The sequence below is a fragment of the Centruroides sculpturatus genome, unplaced genomic scaffold, assembly GCF_000671375.1.
Source record: "Centruroides sculpturatus isolate CEXI.00-Female unplaced genomic scaffold, Cexi_2.0 scaffold876, whole genome shotgun sequence".
Lineage (NCBI taxonomy): Eukaryota > Metazoa > Arthropoda > Arachnida > Scorpiones > Buthidae > Centruroides > Centruroides sculpturatus.
In genome coordinates this window covers 137,200-161,423 of record NW_019385118.1, presented here as the reverse complement: position 1 = coordinate 161,423, position 24,224 = coordinate 137,200, and the positions used below count along the sequence as shown (strand labels likewise).

At 27.4% G+C, this 24,224-nt stretch overlaps 1 protein-coding gene across 5 annotated transcripts in view; it reads left to right on the top strand.

The window, feature by feature from the left end:
- LOC111635016 (mitogen-activated protein kinase kinase kinase 13-A-like) overlaps positions 1–24,224 on the top strand; it is an 81,686-nt gene that overhangs the window by 20,517 nt on the left and 36,945 nt on the right. For 4 of the 5 annotated variants that reach the window (XM_023379859.1, XM_023379861.1, XM_023379857.1 and 1 more), the window contains exons 2-4: positions 11,257–11,449; positions 12,944–12,973; positions 15,046–15,332. In XM_023379859.1, coding sequence (XP_023235627.1) covers positions 11,313–11,449; positions 12,944–12,973; positions 15,046–15,332 — 454 coding nt within the window. In that variant the 5' untranslated portion in view covers positions 11,257–11,312. Of the gene's footprint in view, positions 1–2,518; positions 2,540–11,256; positions 11,450–12,943; positions 12,974–15,045; positions 15,333–24,224 lie in introns of those variants that run through there. The other variant, XM_023379860.1, reaches the window with a different exon arrangement.

Genomic DNA, 24,224 nt, shown 5'->3' with positions numbered 1-24,224 from the left:
AAATTACCATGACTGTCTGTTTTATCTGAGTTTTTGGTTAACTGAGGTAGCATAGGTTCACATTACCTCAGATAACTGGGGTTCTACTGTATATTAAAAGAATACAGATAACAAAAATATATAGGCTTATTTTTCTTATCACAAAAACTACTGACATACAGTATTGTTTTTGCTTTATTCAGAAAATTATTAAAAGATCTCAGCAGAATAAAAACTTTTACCAATAAAACAAAATAAACAATAAAACCAAAGTAATGCAGAAAAATGCATTGCTAATGTTAGAAATATGTTAATAAAAATAACTATATTATCCAAAAAGACAACAGTTGTAAGTAAAAGAAAAAATAGTGAAGAATTTCTAAAAATATGGATTTCATATAAGGAATTGAATGATGAGCATTGATCATTTTATATAATTTGTGATAAAACTTTAGCAAACTAGAGCTTGAAAAAAATATGTCAGAAAAAAAAAATGTATATTATATTTTTGTAAAGAAATCTTTTCATGTATCTCAAAAATTAAACCTTAATTAAGTAAGCTTTGTGATAAAATGCAAGACCATTCAAAATGACTGAATTAAGTAACTTTTTAAATTTGTCTTTTATTATTTTTATGTTAATTAGTTTTTGAAGGAAATGGTTAAATTTTAAAATGAATTTTATCAAATAAATTTTTTTTGGATATAGATTCAATGTTGGGGCTGCAAAAATAAATGGAGTCATGGGAGAAAAAGTCAGGAAACCATTCCTTTATTAAAATGACAAATGAAGAAGAAAACAGGGATCCTGAAAGTTTGTTGGTTCTATCAATGTTTGAAAAATTATTAAAAATTCAAATATTGTAAATTTAAACTATTTTTTATGTTTTAATTTTAAATGAAATTTTGAAAAAATATGTAAGCTTTTACAAAACTATCTAATTATATACATCCACAACTGATTTGCTTAATATAGTGGGTTTCGGTTGTGTATATTTGTCTATCTAATTATTATGGTAAAAAGGATAAAGTAGAATTGCATAATTAAAAATTGGTTATATTAGTAAAAATATCAGTTATAAATAATTGGGTACAATTTGAAAAAATTTTAGCAGAATTCCCATTGTCATCCGTCTGTTCATCTGTCTGTCTTTCCTTAATTTCGAGAATGGTGTTAGATAAATGAAATTGAAGACCAGATATGGAAAATTTAGAGGCAGGAGGCTTCGAGTAACTATATATGAACTTCTGATGCAAGCCAGAAGTTACATTATTTGAATTCAAAGATTTTCCCCTGAGAGGAATTAGATGAATGGCACTTGCTAATGGAAAAGTATGATGTACAGGGGCAAGACATTATCACACTAATTTGAGGTGGAGAACATATATATTAATAAATTAAAAATAAGATTAAAAATTGCAGCCTGTCATTGAGAATGTCACAATAAATAATTGCTCATTCAATGTAATTTTAAATTTTACAATATAAAATAAGTGTAATATTTAAAATATATATACTGTATATTCAAATAAAAATGAAATACAAAAATCTTCATAATTAAGCTCAGTGACCATCTAACATATATTGTATATACCATATATAACACTACCTACTTACCTACTTTGGTAAACTTTGTCAAACTTTGGCTTATTTAGGGCTTAACAACATGTTTGGTTATGCAACAAGTACTGTATAATCTGTGGTCCATGAATAGCATATTTAGTGAAAATATTTTATAATTTTTATTATAATTAATACAATGTTAATTATGCTACAATTTTCAAATTGCAAACCTATTGATTTTCAATGTTGTCCAACTGTCTTTCCTTAATCTTGAGAACAGAATTAGATAGATGAAAATTGAGCCAAGTATGAGAAACTTAGGATCTGGAGATCCCAATTAACTATATATGAATTGCAGCCTGGCATTGTGACAATGTCAAACAATATGTATTTATGTTAAGAAAAGTTAACAATTTTGAGAAAAAAATATGTAAGAAGCACCAAAAGTTTCAGACAACCTACTGTAAATGACTGAAAGACGAGTATATAAAAGATTAATGTCTTATTAGTATTTGATGCAAATTTAATGTCTGGGTACTGAAAGTGATATATAGAGGACTTCTGTATATGATATGGCAGCAAATTTTAAACTAGAGTATCAAGCAATCATCAAATTTCTTACAAAAGAAGGCCAAACATCCTTGGAAAGCAAGCAATGCCTTAATCATGTGTATGGAAAAGCTTTGACATCAACTAACTACTACTACTACTACTACTACTACTACTACTACTACTACTACTCAAATAATGGGCTAAACATTTTTAATTAGGACAAGAATCCCTTGAAGATATGAGATCTAGTCATTTAGTAGATTTGGAAATCTCAAAAAATTGGTGTGGTGGAGGATGTGGTTCTTTCAGATCACCAATTGAAAATGAAAGGAGTAGCAACAATGATCAACCTATAAACAGTATTGGTTGTAAACAAACAATTGACCACTACGCATATTGTTTTGTACATCTAGGAGCAAAACTACTGCTGGTTTCTCTCTTTTCTGTAAGTTGACTGACTACAGTGTGATTTGTGATTAAGTCATTTGTGTTTTTATTTTATTTATTTCTTCATTACTTTGAAAAGTGATTTCTGCATTTGTTAACTTATTACTCAAATTTCTAAAAAAAGAATTGTTTAAATAGAAAATAATAAGTGGTTAAAACTTCAAATCTGTTTTGTTCTTCCACCTGCCAGGGATTACTTTGTATAACATCTAAGTTGTTTCTATTTAGTATTTAATTATTATTCTTATAAATATTCTGATGAATATTTTTTGTACTTATTCTGTATTATACACATTTTGCTTAATCATTTACTACTCATAGAATTTAGAGCTATAAAACTTCTTATCCTTTATCAATAAACAATAAAATATTAGAACGACTGTTTCTTAAACATTTTCTTAATCTGTTTTGTTCCATGGATCCTTTTTCCAGTTAGATGAAAGTAAAGGAATTCCTTTTTCGAATAATGTTCCTAAATGCATAAAATAAAATTACAAGAAAAACCCAGTTATATAGAAATGAATTTATTAAAGTAACATATGATATATCACTATATGTGCTTCTTTCTTAACACAATAATTAACAATACAATACACAATACATTTAAAATATAAGAAAGTTAAAGTTGATTTTTACACCTTCCAAGTCTACAGACCACAGAGGGTCTGTAGATTCCAGTTAAGAACCCTGTCTTAAAAGGACTTATCATACCAGTCTGTTTGTTTCTAATTTGAGTGACTGGTAGTGGACTGGTGTGATAAGTTCTTTATTCTTTATTAATTAAAGAATTCAATTTTTAAAAACTGTGTTTTAGCAAAATTTTTAAAGGTTTCTAATTTTCAAGATCCACCACATTGACCTTTTATTATAATGTTTTCTTGACTGAATGTAAAAAATGGTACCTCTCAAAATTAAACCTGTGTCCTAGTGTTAATGACATTTTATGACTCTAGATTTTCCAGAAATCTGGATGACTCATTACCAAAAATTATGTATGAGGATATGTGGGATTTATATATATGTATATATATTACTACTTGATTAACTCTCCTGGATTTTACAGAATCATTAAAGCATATAAAAGCTTTGATGCTTACAATTACTTCATAAGCAGGAAAATTTGGGATATTTTTATCAGGTGAAGTAGATATGTTTTATGAACTAGAGCCTGGCCGACAGTGAATCAAAAAATGGAGAGAGCATAGTATCGCTTTACCTATGAAAAGGATGGCAAAATTCTTGCTGGACATTTTTTGTGCATGGCTGAAGTCAGTTTTCTAATACAAATGAAACATTCGTTTCAAAAGCAGAAAGTTCATATCAGAGCATAAATTATTTTTTAATATGTTACTATATGATTACAGTATTGGAGAAAATCCAGAACACTACAGCAAGTAATAATGCTAGTAAGCTGCTATTTTATTGGAAGTATTTCTGTGCAAGCCAAACATGTGCAATGGAAACTTCTGCCAGTACTATCTATTGGATAAGATTATTTGGCATATATTTCATGAGCATCTAGGCATGATTCTTTGTTATGGCCCCTTTTCCAAAATGGAATCAATGGAGTGAAGACTATGGAAGGGAGCCTCAAAAAAAAAAAAAAGGCTAAAGTGTCATCATCAATCAAGAAGATCATGGCTACTGTGTTTTGAGATTGTGAGGGTATATTGAAGGTGGTGGACTTTAAAGAAAGAAATACTACAGTAAATGCAAAATATTCAAGTTGTTATATAGGACAATGCTACTATGTATTGTCTTCTATTGTTAAAATGTTGTAACAAGGTTTGTATAAGTACAAATCTTTTAGTGACATTTTAATTATACAAAAAGCTGAGTTACTTAAGGGAAAATACTATGATTAGGTAGGTGTTCTTTAGGTTTAATATCGTAATAGTTATAGATGTATCTGGAATTCTTAATACATCCAATTAATTCTTACTATAAAGCTACACCAACTGCCATATAATAAGAGGCTATATTCTGACAATAATAATTTGAATTACTGATTAATTTGTCCCAAAAGAGAGGCATTAGGTTTCAGAAGACGTTTATATTTTTAATTCTTACTAACTTAAAAATTAGTTCTATCTATTAAGTAACTACAATTACCAAAATGTTAGACATTTATTGAAATTATTGTCTAAACAAAAACAAGTGTTAGTAAAACAGCTTAATCGTGTATTTGTAGTAATTAATTTATTTACAAGGAGCATTGTCATTCTATTAAGATGATAGTGCTTCTATATCTTAGATATAAAAATAAGTTATGGTTCAAATATCAAATGAACAACCAGATTACTTTCTCAGGCTATTAAGAGCCTGATAAAGAAATTCAGCTTTTTGTTTGATATTCAAAATAATTATTTGGTTAGTTGTGTTTATTATAAGTTATGATTGCTATTGTCCTATATCATCATTTATGCATCACTCTATTTTATATCTAATGCTATGATTTGTTATTATCATTAGATATTTTAATTATTTTTTTGTATAAATACAATAAATTATATATGTAATTTAAAAATTGATGAAAAATTAATATTGAAAAACTCTTGTTAATTAAAAAAAAATTGCAACTTGTTATACATAAACTTAGTAAAGATTGATGTGAATTAAATATTTTGGGAGATTTGAACTGTCTTAATTTTATATTCCTTCTTTGCTGTTATACAAAAATGACTTGTAGAATTTCCAAAATTTATTACTCCAAAGCATGATTTGATAAATGAGAAGCAGTAATAACTGCAGACGTTGAATTTATGCAGTTATTAGATAAAATATTAACTAAACTATTATGGGTTTTATATTTAGTTAAATTTTATGGTACTATAAAGTAACATAAAATTTAACTAAATATCAACAATTTTATTTTAAATTTTGTTGTGAATATGTTAATTTTGTCAGTTATTTTTGTTTGGTGTTTGTTGTTATGATGATGATTCTGAGATTTTTCTATTTTTACTGTTAAATTGTAAACACTATTGTTGATTTTGTCTGATAAAAGGTTGGAGTTTATTTGCTGGTTTTGAATGTCAATATATAGTATTTTTAGTTAATACCAGTTTTCGGTGTTGTTGATTTTATCTGATTATTGTTTGTGAATATTTTAAANGGCTACGCCCATGTTGATAGGATATACTGATGCCATTATCAATGTCAGGATTGTAAACATTTTTTAACAAATAGATTAGTACAATCTCTAGTCAAAGTTATTTATAGGAATAGATTAAGATACATTTAATAAATAAATATGTATAGATAGATAACTTACTTTTTCATTTATAATAGATTTATAAGATATGAAAGTTATAAAACAAAACAGAATTAAAGATTGATCATTAAATTTAAAATGCAACATATATCTCATAGTTTTATGACTTAGAATAAATTGCATAAGTAATTCTTAGAATGATTAATTTTACAAAAATGAAATAGCAAATTTATAAATTTTAATTATTGTATAAAGATTTGATAGATGAAAAATTATAGCAATGGAAAATTAACAATGCTGGCTACTTGCCAAATTTAGTATCATATCATAATCCAAAGAACTGACAACAATCAAAGTTAAATGTTTCTTTGAAAACTTTACTGGAACAGGATTTCAGCATTGGTTGACATCTTGCTTCCATAAACACTTACAACACAGCAGTCTTATTTTTAAATATTTTATTTCAAATAGTAATCATTTATTCAGTAATAAGTTTTATTTGTTCTACATCCTGTATTTCAACTATTATTCTGCAAGTTCTGTTTTTTGTTTCTCATTTTGTTTGCAAATTTCTATAATAGATCAATCTCTCTTGTCTCGTATCATTTTTTTTTTTTTTACTTGCAAATGTTAAATTTCAAAATTCTTTGGCATCACTGCCTTTTTTGAAAATATTTATTTCATCTTGTTAATAACTAGAAATGTTCTGACAGAAATAAAAGTAAGAATGAAAAACATTATTTTCAACAAATTAAATATACAAGGATGATATAAAGTTTATAAGTTTGCACAGAAACAAAAATTAATGCATAAATATTATTATATTAATTCATTGTAAGTCCATGAATTGCATACACCTCAGTACTTCAATTGTTTCTGATTGCTGCCAGAGGAAAGTACAATGAGCAGGTTACTATAAAAGAATTAAAGCATATGTAGTTATCTACTAAGTGAAAATGTATCTACTAACAAAATAACATTGAGATAAATATTAACATATTTATTTTGTCAGTATGGATACATTTGGTATACAATATGTATTTTTATTTTATTAAGTTTGTCCATTATGTTGTATGCATTATCTTATTTAACCCTTTAGTGGGCGCGCCCGCGGCAAATTGCCGCAAAATAATAATAAAGTTATTTGTTTGACGTTGTACTTAATTATTGTGGAAATACATCATAAGTATTCTCTCTTCATATTACAAGTTACAACTTGTCTGTAAAATCGAGTCAATTATGCTAACCGTTTAGCTGTTACTGGACTTTGAATCAAGTCGTACCTAATTTGCGTTGTAACTGCCGCTACGCGCCCTGTCATGTAAGTAAAATATGAGTTTACTTTTATATATATTTTTTCAATCTCTTTAATAAAGTAGGTCAATATTTGCAAGTTTATTGAATAAATATATTAAACTAACAAAGCTGTGATAAATTTGGACTACAATGCTACTATAGGTGGTGTAGACACTGTAGATCAGATGTGTTCATACTACACTACATCCTGAATTACAAGAAGATGGCCACTAGCTCTCTTTTATCGTCATCTCGACATTGCTGGAATAAATTCTAATATTATATTTAAATTTAATAATCCCGATAACAATCAGAGAAGACGAAATTTTATAAAAAATCTTGCCCTAAGTCTAATGGAAGAACATTTGAAAGAAAGATCGATGATGCTGACACTTCGTAAAGACATTTGCGCAAAAGGAAACGAAAAGCCGCCCAAAGAAGTAGCAAAACCAGGAATTTGTTTTATTTGTGGTAAACACAAAAACAATAGGACAAAATCGATTTGTCAAAAATGTGAAAAACATGTTTGCAAAAAGCATAGTAATATAGTTATTATATGTGCCATGTGTGAAGCTGAACATCACATGGAAGTAGAGTGACTTCTTTTTATTAACTAAATATTTTATAACCAATTTGTTTATTAAAATGCCATAAAAATAGTTTTCTGGTATATCTGAATCATATTTTCAAAACAATAATTAATTATTGACTTAAATCAAGTAATATTATATATGCGGTGTAATTGCCGCGATGCGCCCTCTCGTGAGATCCTGAAAGGCGCGTTCTCCGAAGGGTTAAATGAATTCAAACTGCTGTATTCAAACATTTTCAAAACTGCTGTTCTTTTGTAGATTCTTAACGTTTAAGTTTAAACCTGATGAAGAGCTATAGAACAAGTTTAAAAGCAATAGTTTAGCAAAAGTGTTTTGTTGAATATCTAAAAAAAAATTGTTATTTATTTATAAATTCTTCATATCCAATTGGCAGTTATAAAGGATCCAAAGAGCTAAAAAGGAAAACTATAAAATTCTTAGCATAAGGACATTTTATTTTTTACATGGAACATATAATAAAGTATAAATATTATTTAAAATTTACAATGTTGAAGACTAAATACAAAATAGCATTTTAAAAATATTTTCAGCACATTCATTCACAATTATTGGAACACAAAAGTAGCAGAGGCTCTTCAAAAATATTTTAAAAAGTATCTGTCACTAGAGAAAATTCAAGACAATTTGCATGTGTATAGGCAGGGAAGAGCTTCAAAATAATTTTTTTTTTCTGCAATTTGAAAAAATTGTAGACTTATAAATTCCATTGTTGTCTGTCCACCCATCTTTCCTTAATCTTGAGAATGGAGATAGATGAAAGACAAGACTAGATATGAAAATCTTTGGGGCAGGAGGCCTTGATTTAATATATATGAACATCTGATACAAACTGGAAGTCATGTTTTTTCAATTCAAAAATTTCCTCCTGAAAAGTGTTAGATAGATGACTGACATGACTCTATTGTTAAAGAAAAATTATGATGTATACTACTAATTTGAGATGGAGAGCATATATTTTAAATGAAATTAATTAAAAATATGACTAAAAATTGCAGCCTGGTATTGTGATGATGTCACGATAAATAATTGCTCATTGTATTTAGTTTTCAACATTGTAAATACATTTTGTACTGGATTGTTTTAATATTTTTATTTTTACAAAATTATTTAGAATATTAAAACCATAAATTAAACATAAAACAGACAAAAAAATTATTTTTACATTACCAAAAATCAAAACTGGTAGAAAATACCACTACTACACAATAGCTCAATATGTTTGTTAGTCAGCTGAAAAATATACAAAAGTGCAAATCTGACATATGGAAAGTGAGTTAGGACATCAAAGAATCATTTATGAAAGAATGAATTGTCCAAAAGCTTAATGTTTGATAGTTGAGGACTCCTTTGACTTCTTTTATTTGTTCAGTTTACAAGATAATCATCCTGATGTATTGCTTGCATGTATCCAAACAAGAGATAGGTTGAAGAGATTGCAAAATCTTGTGCTTAATAATCTTATTTTGAATAGGGTTGAAACCTGAATAGGGTTGGGTTTTTGAACCCGTCAGATTGCAATTTGTTAGAGATCCTTTTTCAATATCAGAGATACCAGTTTCAATGTATATTATTATTTTGATTGTCAAAATTCACTTTATAGTGATGAAAAGAGCAAGAGTTTATAATTTACTAGCAGTACAAACAATGAAGTCCTGTCTTAATTATCAACAGGACTGATTATACATTGACCCAAAATGATTTTGAAAAAGTTCCGTTTTCATTAGACAGAATATAAATATATAACAACAAGAAATGCTAAACTTTAAAAAAATTGACATTAAATTATTTCTATTTTAATTAATGATATTCATTGATATAGGTTTAAGAATCAATTGCTCAGCTTCTATGCATTGTAGAGAACTAAAATAGGAAAAAGTTGACAGCTTCTAAATCGAACTTTCTAAAAGGTTCTGAGATTTTAAGTAAGAGTGCCTTCTAATAGTATAAATTGACATGCAGAAAGTGAACTAGATTAGAATTAAAGATGATAGGTAAAGATGTGATGCATATGCAGTTCAGTAGTTTGGAGAAAAATAACAGTGATGTTTTGAATGTTTCAGAGCATGCAAAAGATTTTTCATGTTTTCTAAACATTCTTGGCAGTTTTAGACAAAAGAAAAACTGTTTAGTTGTGTAATTGCTAGTTAAACTTGACAGATAATCCACATTGTCACAACCTGCATCTACTTTGTAATTGACTTTCAAACATAATCTATGAGTTTTTTGTGCAAAATTACAGCATTTTTTTTTTTATAAATGAGAACTAAGATTTATTATGCTATAATTCTGATCAGCTGCATTAATTCAACTTTATTTCTTAAATAATGGATATTTTTTTAATGTTAAAGCCAGATAGTTAAGCATGTAGTTTTATATAGTTAGAAAGAACTGATTTTTAGAACTAGAATTTTAATAGTATCCTACTTCCAAATAAGCTCTCTTTGAGACCTGTTTTTATTCACTTGAAGACAAACATTAAATTAGAGTTTAAGTAAAAATTATTCATAGGAATATGCAAGATATTGCTTTATTGTAATAAAGCATATTATAAAATTTACAATTTACATATTTCTAAAATAAAAGATCATATGGCATTAAAAAGACCAAGTAAAAATGGTTAGCAAAATATCAACATTCAAAACATGTAAATGTAAACATATAAACATGTAAAAACACCTTGAAATATTATCTGGACTATACTGATTTTGTTGCCTGATCAGTTACTTACCCTCTTATCTTTCCTACCATTTATTCTACTTTTTCATCTATCAGAAAAGTAACTTTTATCCAAAGCTTGTTTGCCTTAAGTATAACAGTTGTGAGTACAGTATCCCTTGCTTAATGCAGAAATTGATTAATGTGTGAAATTAATTGCGGCAATCTCTTTTCATATGCAACAGAAGTTTTAATTAATGTGGCTTTAACAGCTTCTTTATTTAACATAGATATTTTTTGTTGGCAAAATGTTAGTGAATTTTCTATTTTTGTTTATTAAAATAGCAGGTGGTGATTGTTCGGTCAAGTACCAAGGTACAACTGTACTTGATTAACACAATTTTGATATATGTGATAGCATGAACGAATTAATTAACACTGTTAATCAAAACATATCTGTATTTGAAGTTGAAATGATACATGCATACATGTTTTTTCAAAAGAATAAATGATATTTTATAATAAAAAGTTTATTAAAGTATTTAGTTCATTTTCAAATTTTATAGGATGATTATTTCTTGCAATCCTTATTAAAAAAAAATATTTATATATATATGAATAAAGGACTATTTTTTACAGAATTAATGGAATTTTGTTTATAAATACAGTTAGTTTCAATGAAGGGTTGCTTTCATTCAGAAGCAATTAAATTAATGTATAAATGTTTATTATATAAATATTTTATAAGTGAATTAATATTAGATTTTTACAGTTTTGTTTTTATCTGCTTTTATGTTTATTTCTATTAGAAAAGGAAGTCTATTTTGTTTTTTATGAATTTATTTTATATTATTTAAATAAATAAAGCAATCAGTTTCTTTAATTTTTAAAAATTGAATAATTAATTTTGACAAAAACTTTTCTGTTTAATTTTAGTTGCCATTTGATGAATTACTTCTAATGGTACAGACAGTGCATTATTTTCTATCTTCATGCGTACTCCAGTGGGCAGCACTTTAGCCCTACAGAAAGCAGGTAGTCCTCATGATGAGGATCCTACCCTGAGCCATTCTTCACTTCCTGTAGCAAATATTTTGAATAGTTTAGACAAAGATGAATTTGGAATCAGGTTAGAAAATTTTAAATTTATTTATTTAAAAAGTTTATTTATAAAAGTTTTAAATGTAGTTTTTTCATTGATGATGATTTTTATTCTCTCATTAGTATGTAGTATAAATGTTAAAAATGATGAAGCTTTTATCAGTCACGTGAACTTTTGCAATTTGAAACATAAATACGAGTAAATTATCAATTACTAATACTTTGTAAATTTTACTTTTATTCAGAATATTTTAAAATTTTATTTCAAAACTATTAAAAACATAATTTGGTGTTGTCTGAAATAAAAATAAACAATGATTTTAATTTTAAAAATTTGTTAAAATATAACAACAAACTACTCACCACACCTCAATAATAATCACATACACTGAACCAATTTACGGTGTGGTACGATAAACAACGAAAAAATAACGAAAAACAAACCTTTTCGAACCCCTTCTGGGTTCTTCATCAGGTTCCTACAGTTTTAGCTTGTAAATTTGAATAATGAATGTCGTTCAAATAAGTTCGAATAATATGCGCGTTGTATAAGTTTAAAAGAACGATTTGAACTCAAGATTGAACTTATTTCAATGACATTCGTTATTCGAATTTACGAGCTAAAACTGTAGGAACCTGATGAAGAACCCAGAAGGGGTTTGAAAAAATTTGTTTATTGTTATTTTTTCGTTGTTTATCGTACCACACCGTAAATTGGTTCAGTGTATGTGATTTGTTAAAATAAACAATTGATGTGGAGTAAAATTTCTCTAACTCAAAGCTCCAAGGGATAGGAAAAAACAAATTAAGAGAGGACCCAGGAGGGATCTGAAAGTATTTGTATTGACTGATAGATTGTTTTGCACCGGTTAAAGGTTTTATGAGCAGTGTTTTGTTTAAATTTTTTTTTTTTTTAGAGAAATTTATCATGTCTCAACAAAGTTACTGCTTTTAAGCTTTTGGTATTTAAATTTTATATTTTAGTATAATCAATAAATTAATGCTAGTAAATTAAATCTTAGTATAATCAAAAACTGTTAGACTTCTTTCTTTGGGCCTTTTAACTCCTGCTTGAGTGCTGGGAAAGTGAAGCAAGAACTTTTTTGTATTAAGTCATAGATATTCTTTAATGAAATAATTGTTAAGATGGTTGATAAAAATTACTATATTATCTGTAAAGTTTAATAAAGGAAATAAATTCTGGTTAAGCATTAACTATTGTTTTTTTTTTTACTTTGAAGTGGAAAAAAAGACGATAATTTTAAAATAAATAAATTTATATTATCCATTAAAACAAATTAGTGATATTTAATTGTTTTGTAATACTTATTAAATAATACAAAGTGCTTTTAATTTATTAAGTGATAACTAGAGATTATTAAATTTTATTCTTTAAAAAATAAAATTTGAATTAATTTTTTAACTTTGAAATTTTATAATTTTTTTTCAGTAAATATTTAAGATATATATAAATTTTATAATAATTTTAGATTAAGTATTAATTTAAACTTTACTTTTATAGTACTGACAAAGAAGAATGCTTTGAAACTGGGTAAGTATAAGGAAACGCTATTTATATGTATAGTTTTAGCAAATAGAAAAAGTAATATGAATACATTATCATGAATAAATATTGTAAGGAACAAATTTATTATAAACATTTTTTTACTATATCCATATATTTTATCATAATTTATAATTTAAAATATGTTTTAAAGAAAGAGAGAAAAGAACAACATGAATTAGCCATGTTGCTGGATACAATAAACTATTATATATTTTTAAAAATAATACTATCTTTGATAACTTGAAAGTATCTCTACTTTCATTATTTGAGTTGTTTTCATTAGTATTTTTTTATTTTTTTTATTTTAACATTTTTATCCAAGACTCTGTAAGAACCGTTGTTGTTACTATATATTTGAATTTAAGTTAACATGAATTTTACTTAATTTATAGGTTTTATTTTAAAGATATGGAATTTTTTTGGAACTGCTTGGCTTGGAAAAACTAATATTTTTGTTCTGACATTTAACAAAGCAAATGTCAATATCATGTTCTTTCTCTCATGTTTTGTTCTTTTATTTTACATTTCAAATACGTTCTGATTTTTCTAATGTCAGTTTTGTAACTTCAGCCCTGAAATTGAATTTAAAAAAATTAATTGCTGTTACTTTTTATTTGAATTTTTTAAAATCCTTCCTGTCCTGGGATACCAAGAAGGACAATTTGAATTTTCAAAACTTAAAATTTGGACAGTTCACTGACTTAGCTTAGCTTGAAAATTCAGAACTCTGAAGAAAATATTAAATAAAAATACAATATAAGTAAAATATTAAAAAAAATATAATATTCACATAGTGAATTAGGATAAATTCTGTTTCTTTAATAATTCAAACTAATATATGAAGGTCATTCTAAAAAGTAAAGAACATTTGTTTCTCTAGATATTTTTATTTAAGATAATGAAACAAAACTTATTTTAAAACACATATGATACCTCAGCTATTTTTCATGTAGTCGCCACACAAATTTAAACATTTGTCAGAGCATATCACCAGCTTTCCTATGCCTTCTGCACACTCAGTTACTGCCAATTTGAATCAGTCATTAATGGTTTCTTTCAGTTTGTTGTCACTTCCATAGTGATTCCCAGCCAAAAAATCCTTCAATTTTAGAAAAAGATGTAATCACTCAGAGCCAAGTCTGGGCTATAAAGAGAATGTTCAAAAACTTCCCACGTAAAATGTTGAAGCAAGTTCTTTGTCAACACAGCAGCGTGCAGACATGCGCTATCTTGAAGAGGCACAATGCCTCTCGACAACAATCCCCGCCATTTGTTTTGAATGGTGCGGCATAATTTTTAAAGGATCTGACAATAGGCTGCTGGTTTATGGTCTCTCCTCTAGACATGTAGTTGATGAATAGGACACTCTTTTGATCCCAAAATACTGTAGCCATAATCTTTTTGGTGCTCAGAATTTGTTTGGCTTTTTTTGGTCTTGTTGGAGATATGGAATGATGCCATTCCATTGACTGGCATTTTGTTTTTGAAGTTTTATGCAAAATCCAGGTCTCATCACCAGTAACAATGTGGTTCAAAAACTCCTTGCCATCCTTGTTGTACTGACTAAGAAAAGTCAGTGCAGTTCCCATCTGATTTTGAAAAAATAGGAAGGTCCATGATACAGTGGTGGGGGTGGGGGGAGAACTGCATGGCTCATCAGATCAAAACATTCTTTTCTTTTAGAATGACCCTCGTAGATGCTTCTCATGATATGAAATGGCAGTAAGAAGTTCTGCAATGGTCATAATTGGGAGCTTTCATTCAATATTTATAATTGAGAAATATACTTGATTATGCATTATTGAATTCAAATTTTTCAATTACTGTTAATATTGGAAAAAGATATTATTTTGGGTTCCCATCCTTTTATAAGTTTATTTTATGGCTATGTCTTTAGTTATAATTAATACATAATTACAAAAACATCTCTTTGTAAAATAAGTGTTAAGCCAAATTACACTGATAAACTAGAAAATATGTTAATTATAATGAGTATTTTTAAAACGTAAAAGTGAACAAAAATGAATTTATTAACAATAATTAATTAATTTTTTTAGAATGCTATGTATTCAAGAAGAGTTGAATCAGATAAGTTTAAAACAAAGCCCAAAATCACCAGTATCTTCCATTCCTCATCAAACCCCCATTACATCATCACCAACAAGAACCTCAAGCATTCAAAGTTTAACAAGTTCATTGCCAGAACAAAGTAAAGGCTTTGAAGTAGGTTATCGTGATGGAGGACAGCAACATTCATCTGGTTGGTTTGATGGTTTATTAGGCTGTCTTAGACCTGTGTGGAGTATTCTTGGCAAAGGAAGTTCAAATGAAATCAAGGGCCAAGGTTTGTATTAATATTATATAACTTAATTTTTTAATACACATTCAAAATAAGTAGTTATTTTTTCCCAGTACATGTCCCGGTCATCAAGTGTAGAATTATTTTGAATTCATCTCTAAATTTTAATTAAGGTTTTATGTAATAACAATAATAAAAATATTCTATTGCTAAAAATGCTGTCTACATAATAATTCTGAAAACACATGGATTTGATAATGAAGAAATAAAAATATTTCTTCATTTGTTTTTATCATTATTTATGAAGGAACACTTGTGTATTGAATTTAAATGTGTGTAAATTAATTATAATTAATTTTACAAAATTTGATGTTGTAATTGTAATATAATTTAATTTTAATGTATTGTTCAAATTATAAATCTCCAATGAACAATCAAATAGGTTCCACAAAAAAATTCATTATTAGAATTGAATTAACATAAATAAATTTTAAAGAGTTTACTAAAACCACACCTTTTTCACACTTCTGGCAATGAATATTATCATAAATGTTTTCAGTCTTTTTCAAAGTCCTGTTTCAGGTTACAAGCATTGCTTTTCAAACATTGACAGAGACTTTGTAAATTTGGAATGTCAGTCAGTGTTTGATATACAATACTTGTAACCTGAAGAGACCAAACATGCTTGTGATTATAAATATTCATTGCTGGAAGTGTGAGAAAGGTGTGGTCTTAATAAGTAACTGGTTCCAGCTTCTGTAAAGTGATAATTTGAAGCGCTTTTGGCATTTGGAAGAAATTCATTAAACACAAAATATTGTAATTTTCTATTTATAAACTGCATATGCAATATTTTGTCGGCAAAAAAGTTTATCATCATATAATCCACAGATGTAATTTCATTGAAAAACAAAATTGTTGTCATCTAATTTGTGAAAGTTTGTTGTTTATTTTTCTTGGCACATAAGCAATGAAATGATACAGTTTGTAAGGACATTTAATAATTAAAAAATATTCTCAAATTTATGAAAAAAATTAAACAATTTCTTAAAAAAATGATACAATGAAAATTTTTTAAGTTCAGAATTATAAAATAGCCAGTTCTTGATTTACAACCTCCTAACTTACAATGGCTGAAACTGGTTAATTAAAAAATTATTTTAGTCCAAACAATTTGTCTCACTCACTAATGGGATGATATAACAATTAAATGTTAATGAATAGTATAATGGGCAATAATATATATTCTAGGTAGGAATAATTCCTACATTCATTTTTGTTTAACTTCAACTCTGGTTTACATCATTAGTATTCAAAATCAAATCTGGAAGTTTCAATGAAGTTTCTCAGTTCAGGATTATTGTAATTTTAATTTCAAGTTTACAATAAATTTAAAGTGAATTAATACTAAGTTAAATAAATAAAAAGATTGATTCTACACACAGATTATAATGATGTATGATTTTTGATTCTTTTGAATGTGGTGTCTTACTAGTATTAATAAAATATCATAATTAAATAGTACTTTTATAAGCACTATTTGGATATCGATAGTGGACAAATCTTTTCATGATATATATGATGATGATGAGTCAGTGTCAGTATCAGATGCTATTGTTATTATATGAGCTAAAACATTTAAAACTAAGATTAAAACATATTTTAAACTATGATCAGCTTAAAGATGGACATTAGAGAGTGGAAAGATACATAACTAATTCTATATTCCATTTATAAATAGAATTGAATTTGTTCATTGGCACATTTGTCTTGAGTGTCTTCCTAACATATAAATAACAAGTCATTATCATGTTAAGAAGACTTTGTAATGCAACAAAAGGTGAAATAATTTTAGAGATATTTTTTGATATTTTGGAAAAATTAGCCTGTAATCTATGTCTTGAAAGTTGGAATGTTTTTTTAAACAGAGTTTGGTGGTTTATAGGCAGGAAACTACAGTAGTTAAGTTAGCATAAACATTAGAAAAGTGTTTTGATGAAAAAAATTTCAAATTGATTCTAGAAGTATTTGTTGTTTCTTTAAGCAAAATATTCAAAATAAATTTTTTTTGAGTTATACTTTAAAATAGCTAAAATATGTTTAATATGACAGTCTTGTCATAACACACATCAATTACCACTGTCTATCAAGTGAACAATAAATTGAACTGGAAACACTAAAAATGCTTTTTATCTATAAAATGCCATATTTTAAGTATTTCAAAAGTATTCATTAGCCATCCTTTAAATATAAGGCAGCTTGATAATAAATATTTGCCTTATTACTTTTTTTTTTTTGAGTTTATTTAGAATACTTTGAAGAATAACTACAAAGAAGTAAAATAACAATAGTCAAATTATTCTGACTTATTTGTTAAAATTTGTTTTTTCAAAATAAGCAGTGATAATTTCTAATATTTTTAGGAGTATATGTACTTTATAAAATCTTTTAATAAAGATAATCTAAAAATATTTTAAAATATACATTNATATAAAGAAAACGAAAAGCCGCCCAAAGAAGTAGCAAAACCAGGAATTTGTTTTATTTGTGGTAAACACAAAAACAATAGGACAAAATCGATTTGTCAAAAATGTGAAAAACATGTTTGCAAAAAGCATAGTAATATAGTTATTATATGTGCCATGTGTGAAGCTGAACATCACATGGAAGTAGAGTGACTTCTTTTTATTAACTAAATATTTTATAACCAATTTGTTTATTAAAATGCCATAAAAATAGTTTTCTGGTATATCTGAATCATATTTTCAAAACAATAATTAATTATTGACTTAAATCAAGTAATATTATATATGCGGTGTAATTGCCGCGATGCGCCCTCTCGTGAGATCCTGAAAGGCGCGTTCTCCGAAGGGTTAAATGAATTCAAACTGCTGTATTCAAACATTTTCAAAACTGCTGTTCTTTTGTAGATTCTTAACGTTTAAGTTTAAACCTGATGAAGAGCTATAGAACAAGTTTAAAAGCAATAGTTTAGCAAAAGTGTTTTGTTGAATATCTAAAAAAAAATTGTTATTTATTTATAAATTCTTCATATCCAATTGGCAGTTATAAAGGATCCAAAGAGCTAAAAAGGAAAACTATAAAATTCTTAGCATAAGGACATTTTATTTTTTACATGGAACATATAATAAAGTATAAATATTATTTAAAATTTACAATGTTGAAGACTAAATACAAAATAGCATTTTAAAAATATTTTCAGCACATTCATTCACAATTATTGGAACACAAAAGTAGCAGAGGCTCTTCAAAAATATTTTAAAAAGTATCTGTCACTAGAGAAAATTCAAGACAATTTGCATGTGTATAGGCAGGGAAGAGCTTCAAAATAATTTTTTTTTTCTGCAATTTGAAAAAATTGTAGACTTATAAATTCCATTGTTGTCTGTCCACCCATCTTTCCTTAATCTTGAGAATGGAGATAGATGAAAGACAAGACTAGATATGAAAATCTTTGGGGCAGGAGGCCTTGATTTAATATATATGAACATCTGATACAAACTGGAAGTCATGTTTTTTCAATTCAAAAATTTCCTCCTGAAAAGTGTTAGATAGATGACTGACATGACTCTATTGTTAAAGAAAAATTATGATGTATACTACTAATTTGAGATGGAGAGCATATATTTTAAATGAAATTAATTAAAAATATGACTAAAAATTGCAGCCTGGTATTGTGATGATGTCACGATAAATAATTGCTCATTGTATTTAGTTTTCAACATTGTAAATACATTTTGTACTGGATTGTTTTAATATTTTTATTTTTACAAAATTATTTAGAATATTAAAACCATAAATTAAACATAAAACAGACAAAAAAATTATTTTTACATTACCAAAAATCAAAACTGGTAGAAAATACCACTACTACACAATAGCTCAATATGTTTGTTAGTCAGCTGAAAAATATACAAAAGTGCAAATCTGACATATGGAAAGTGAGTTAGGACATCAAAGAATCATTTATGAAAGAATGAATTGTCCAAAAGCTTAATGTTTGATAGTTGAGGACTCCTTTGACTTCTTTTATTTGTTCAGTTTACAAGATAATCATCCTGATGTATTGCTTGCATGTATCCAAACAAGAGATAGGTTGAAGAGATTGCAAAATCTTGTGCTTAATAATCTTATTTTGAATAGGGTTGAAACCTGAATAGGGTTGGGTTTTTGAACCCGTCAGATTGCAATTTGTTAGAGATCCTTTTTCAATATCAGAGATACCAGTTTCAATGTATATTATTATTTTGATTGTCAAAATTCACTTTATAGTGATGAAAAGAGCAAGAGTTTATAATTTACTAGCAGTACAAACAATGAAGTCCTGTCTTAATTATCAACAGGACTGATTATACATTGACCCAAAATGATTTTGAAAAAGTTCCGTTTTCATTAGACAGAATATAAATATATAACAACAAGAAATGCTAAACTTTAAAAAAATTGACATTAAATTATTTCTATTTTAATTAATGATATTCATTGATATAGGTTTAAGAATCAATTGCTCAGCTTCTATGCATTGTAGAGAACTAAAATAGGAAAAAGTTGACAGCTTCTAAATCGAACTTTCTAAAAGGTTCTGAGATTTTAAGTAAGAGTGCCTTCTAATAGTATAAATTGACATGCAGAAAGTGAACTAGATTAGAATTAAAGATGATAGGTAAAGATGTGATGCATATGCAGTTCAGTAGTTTGGAGAAAAATAACAGTGATGTTTTGAATGTTTCAGAGCATGCAAAAGATTTTTCATGTTTTCTAAACATTCTTGGCAGTTTTAGACAAAAGAAAAACTGTTTAGTTGTGTAATTGCTAGTTAAACTTGACAGATAATCCACATTGTCACAACCTGCATCTACTTTGTAATTGACTTTCAAACATAATCTATGAGTTTTTTGTGCAAAATTACAGCATTTTTTTTTTTATAAATGAGAACTAAGATTTATTATGCTATAATTCTGATCAGCTGCATTAATTCAACTTTATTTCTTAAATAATGGATATTTTTTTAATGTTAAAGCCAGATAGTTAAGCATGTAGTTTTATATAGTTAGAAAGAACTGATTTTTAGAACTAGAATTTTAATAGTATCCTACTTCCAAATAAGCTCTCTTTGAGACCTGTTTTTATTCACTTGAAGACAAACATTAAATTAGAGTTTAAGTAAAAATTATTCATAGGAATATGCAAGATATTGCTTTATTGTAATAAAGCATATTATAAAATTTACAATTTACATATTTCTAAAATAAAAGATCATATGGCATTAAAAAGACCAAGTAAAAATGGTTAGCAAAATATCAACATTCAAAACATGTAAATGTAAACATATAAACATGTAAAAACACCTTGAAATATTATCTGGACTATACTGATTTTGTTGCCTGATCAGTTACTTACCCTCTTATCTTTCCTACCATTTATTCTACTTTTTCATCTATCAGAAAAGTAACTTTTATCCAAAGCTTGTTTGCCTTAAGTATAACAGTTGTGAGTACAGTATCCCTTGCTTAATGCAGAAATTGATTAATGTGTGAAATTAATTGCGGCAATCTCTTTTCATATGCAACAGAAGTTTTAATTAATGTGGCTTTAACAGCTTCTTTATTTAACATAGATATTTTTTGTTGGCAAAATGTTAGTGAATTTTCTATTTTTGTTTATTAAAATAGCAGGTGGTGATTGTTCGGTCAAGTACCAAGGTACAACTGTACTTGATTAACACAATTTTGATATATGTGATAGCATGAACGAATTAATTAACACTGTTNTTTGAAAAATATTGTGTTAATTTTTGATTTAAAAACTATTTTGAGAACATTTGATTGGATCATCAGTAACTTTTGCCATGCTTTCAATGGAAAAATATGATTTTTAATTAGGAATTCTTTTCTTTTTTATTATTTTGAATTTACTAAATCAAATGCATATCTGATTAAATAAAATTTGAGTTAAATGAAACTAAATTAAATATACGTCTATTACTATAAATAGTTAGATTTGAATTATGGAGTAATTAATGCATTTCAGAAATTATTGCTAGACTATTGTTACTAGTCTAACAAAAATTACTGAATGCACCTTAGTGTTTTCTCAATTCTAAGGTACACTTTTTTATCCATTGTATTTCTTTTGGAATTAGCACAAGGTTTCTGTTGAGGACAAATCACACAGGAACTCTTTTTGAGTAGAAAAAGTAGGGTTTATTTTCTATGATTTAAAAGGATATTCATTTCAGGCTTTAATGTCCCTCTTCACTCCTAAAATATAGTGGCTGCTGGAATAACTAAATTATTAAAACCTTGGGTAAAATAAGTAAAACTGTAGAAATAAAATTATTTTTGTTAAATCGTATAAAATCATGGGCTAGTATAAGTAAAACTGTTAAAATGTATAAAAAGTATCTTAATAATATCTTTCTCTTGAATTTGGACATTGATCGTTAACTTCGATCACGTTCAAACTTATCACGTGACGAAATAAGCGAACGATCCGAATGATTCAAACTCAACAGAGTTCGTATTTATTCAAATTTCGTTTTTGGTGTTTGATCCAGCTGTTTCACCTGAAGAAGAGCCCAGAAGGGGTTATGAAAACGTTCGTCGTTGAAAGATTATTCGATACACATCAGTTATAGGTTCAAGTACGTCATATTTATTTTAATGTATAAAAAGTCCAAATGCAACAGTTCTTGGGTGTTTATAGTCTCATTTGATAAAAAATAGATATCTTATCTTACAAAACCAGGCATCATTGACTTCCATTTTTGTCAGGAAAATCGTACCAAATGATGATTTTTTTTCTGGATCTCCTTGTTATACTTATTGATAAAATAACTTCATAAATAATACATGAGTGAACAGTTAGATACATGTTCAGAATGACCATCAATAGGAATACACTTTAGGACTACAACATTTATAGTCTCTGGGTACCTACCTATAAAGTAAAATGCAAATTAGTTTTATGCAAATTTTCAGCTCCTTGAGGTCAGAATTGCCCATAATGGTGGATTTTAAACTAAATTTTTGTTCATGGAATTCTTTTCCTGATGCCCTAAGTAACTATCAAATTTGGTAGCATTTCAATATGCACATGCATACATACACACACTCATGTTCAAAAAATAAGCATAACCATTAATTTGGCCTATTCAGGAACTACTGATCACAACAGCATGAAACTTAACATACAAACAGAGCATTGCATTCTTTATGAAACAAAACAGTTGAAAAAGAAAAATTTAATCTAAACTGTGTCAAACCAATAACAACAAAAAAGTATTAAGCATTGTTATTTGCACATAAAATGATAATATGGCATGTAGCTACCTTTGTATGCACACATGCTTCATAGCAATTGCTCATGCTGATTATAACATTGTTTTTCACTTTTCAGAGTATTTTTGCAAAAGTGTATTCTTCAGCAAAGTGTTTTTCTGAACAAGAACATTTTGAAGCTTCTGGAATGTTCTTGGTGGAGGGTGATGGGATGAAACTCTTCTTTCTAGAACTTTCCATAAATGTTCTATAGGATTTAGGTCTGGAGGAGATCTTGCTAGTTATTCTATGCAATGAATATTTTAACTTCCAGAAAAGTCCAGCCTTAAGTGTGGGCATTATTGTCTATGAAGATGAAATTTATATCCATGGCACTCAGTAAAGTCTCACATGGGGTTTCAAAACCTCCATTTCTGTACTATTCTTCAATAATTGCATCCCTAACAAGAATATAGTTCAGTATTACTACAGTATTAAACATAATGCCACCCCAGACTGTGATACCAGATTTAAGAAGTAAAAATCCATAAGGAAAGTTGGTCTTTTAAGCCTTTAGTAAACTATAAAGTTATCCTTCCTACTTTTTAGAAAAAAACATACATGGGTATCACTTGCAAATGCAACTGCTACTTAAAAAATTTAAAATGTGCACCATCTATTTGCTAAATAAGTTCTTTTATAAGGATTTCCTGTTGTATCAGTTTCTCAACTGTGATCTTCACTTGTTTCAAGATTTTACTTTTGCAAATATCTTCTTTTTAAATAATAGAATAAAATTTTTGTCACATTTCTATGCTTCAAAGGCTTCAAGAATTGATGTTAAAAGTGAAATTTAAGGATCAAAATTAAAAAAATCTGAAAAAATTGTTTAAGAAATGATTTATTTGACTGTTAAGGCTTTTAACTGTAGAACAGATCTTCTTAAACTATGGGTTGTGACCCCATTTGGGGTCGCTTAGAGAAATCTTTGGGTCGCGAGATTTTAATGCAAAATATTGAAAATTTAATGCAAAATATTGAAAGTTTGAAAATGGCACGCTTTGTGTCATAGGTTTCATGAGTTGCGCTTTGTGTCACTTCTGGTGCAGCGAGACAACAATTCAGCAACACTGATTGTAGTGTGAACTAGTGTAGTGTTGTCGCTTTTCAGTGTATTCAGTTGTCTCTGTTCCATTGTAACACAAGAGTGAACTGTGGTAGTACACCATTATTGTTTTTGCGAATCTGTATATATCTTTATTTTATATTTTTTTGGGTTGCGAAAATAATCACAATCATAAATGGAATCGTGAATAAAAAAAGTTTAAGAAGCCCTGCTGTAGAATAATAAACATGAATACAGTGGTACCTCAGGATACGAAATTAATCCGTTCCGAAACTGAAATCATATCATGAAAATGTCGTAAGGTGAATCATTTTTTCCCATACGATTACATGTAAAACCAAATAATTCGTTCCAACACTAAAAACACACTCAAATTAAAGCTAAGTTGTACATTAAAAAAAAATAACTGTAGTAAGGAAAACACTGAAAAATACATTTTGTAGTTGTAAATGTATAAATAACCATAATAGAATAATAATTGATAAAAAAAAAAGTAGTTTATTTGCACTTTACCTTCGAGGATAGACGACG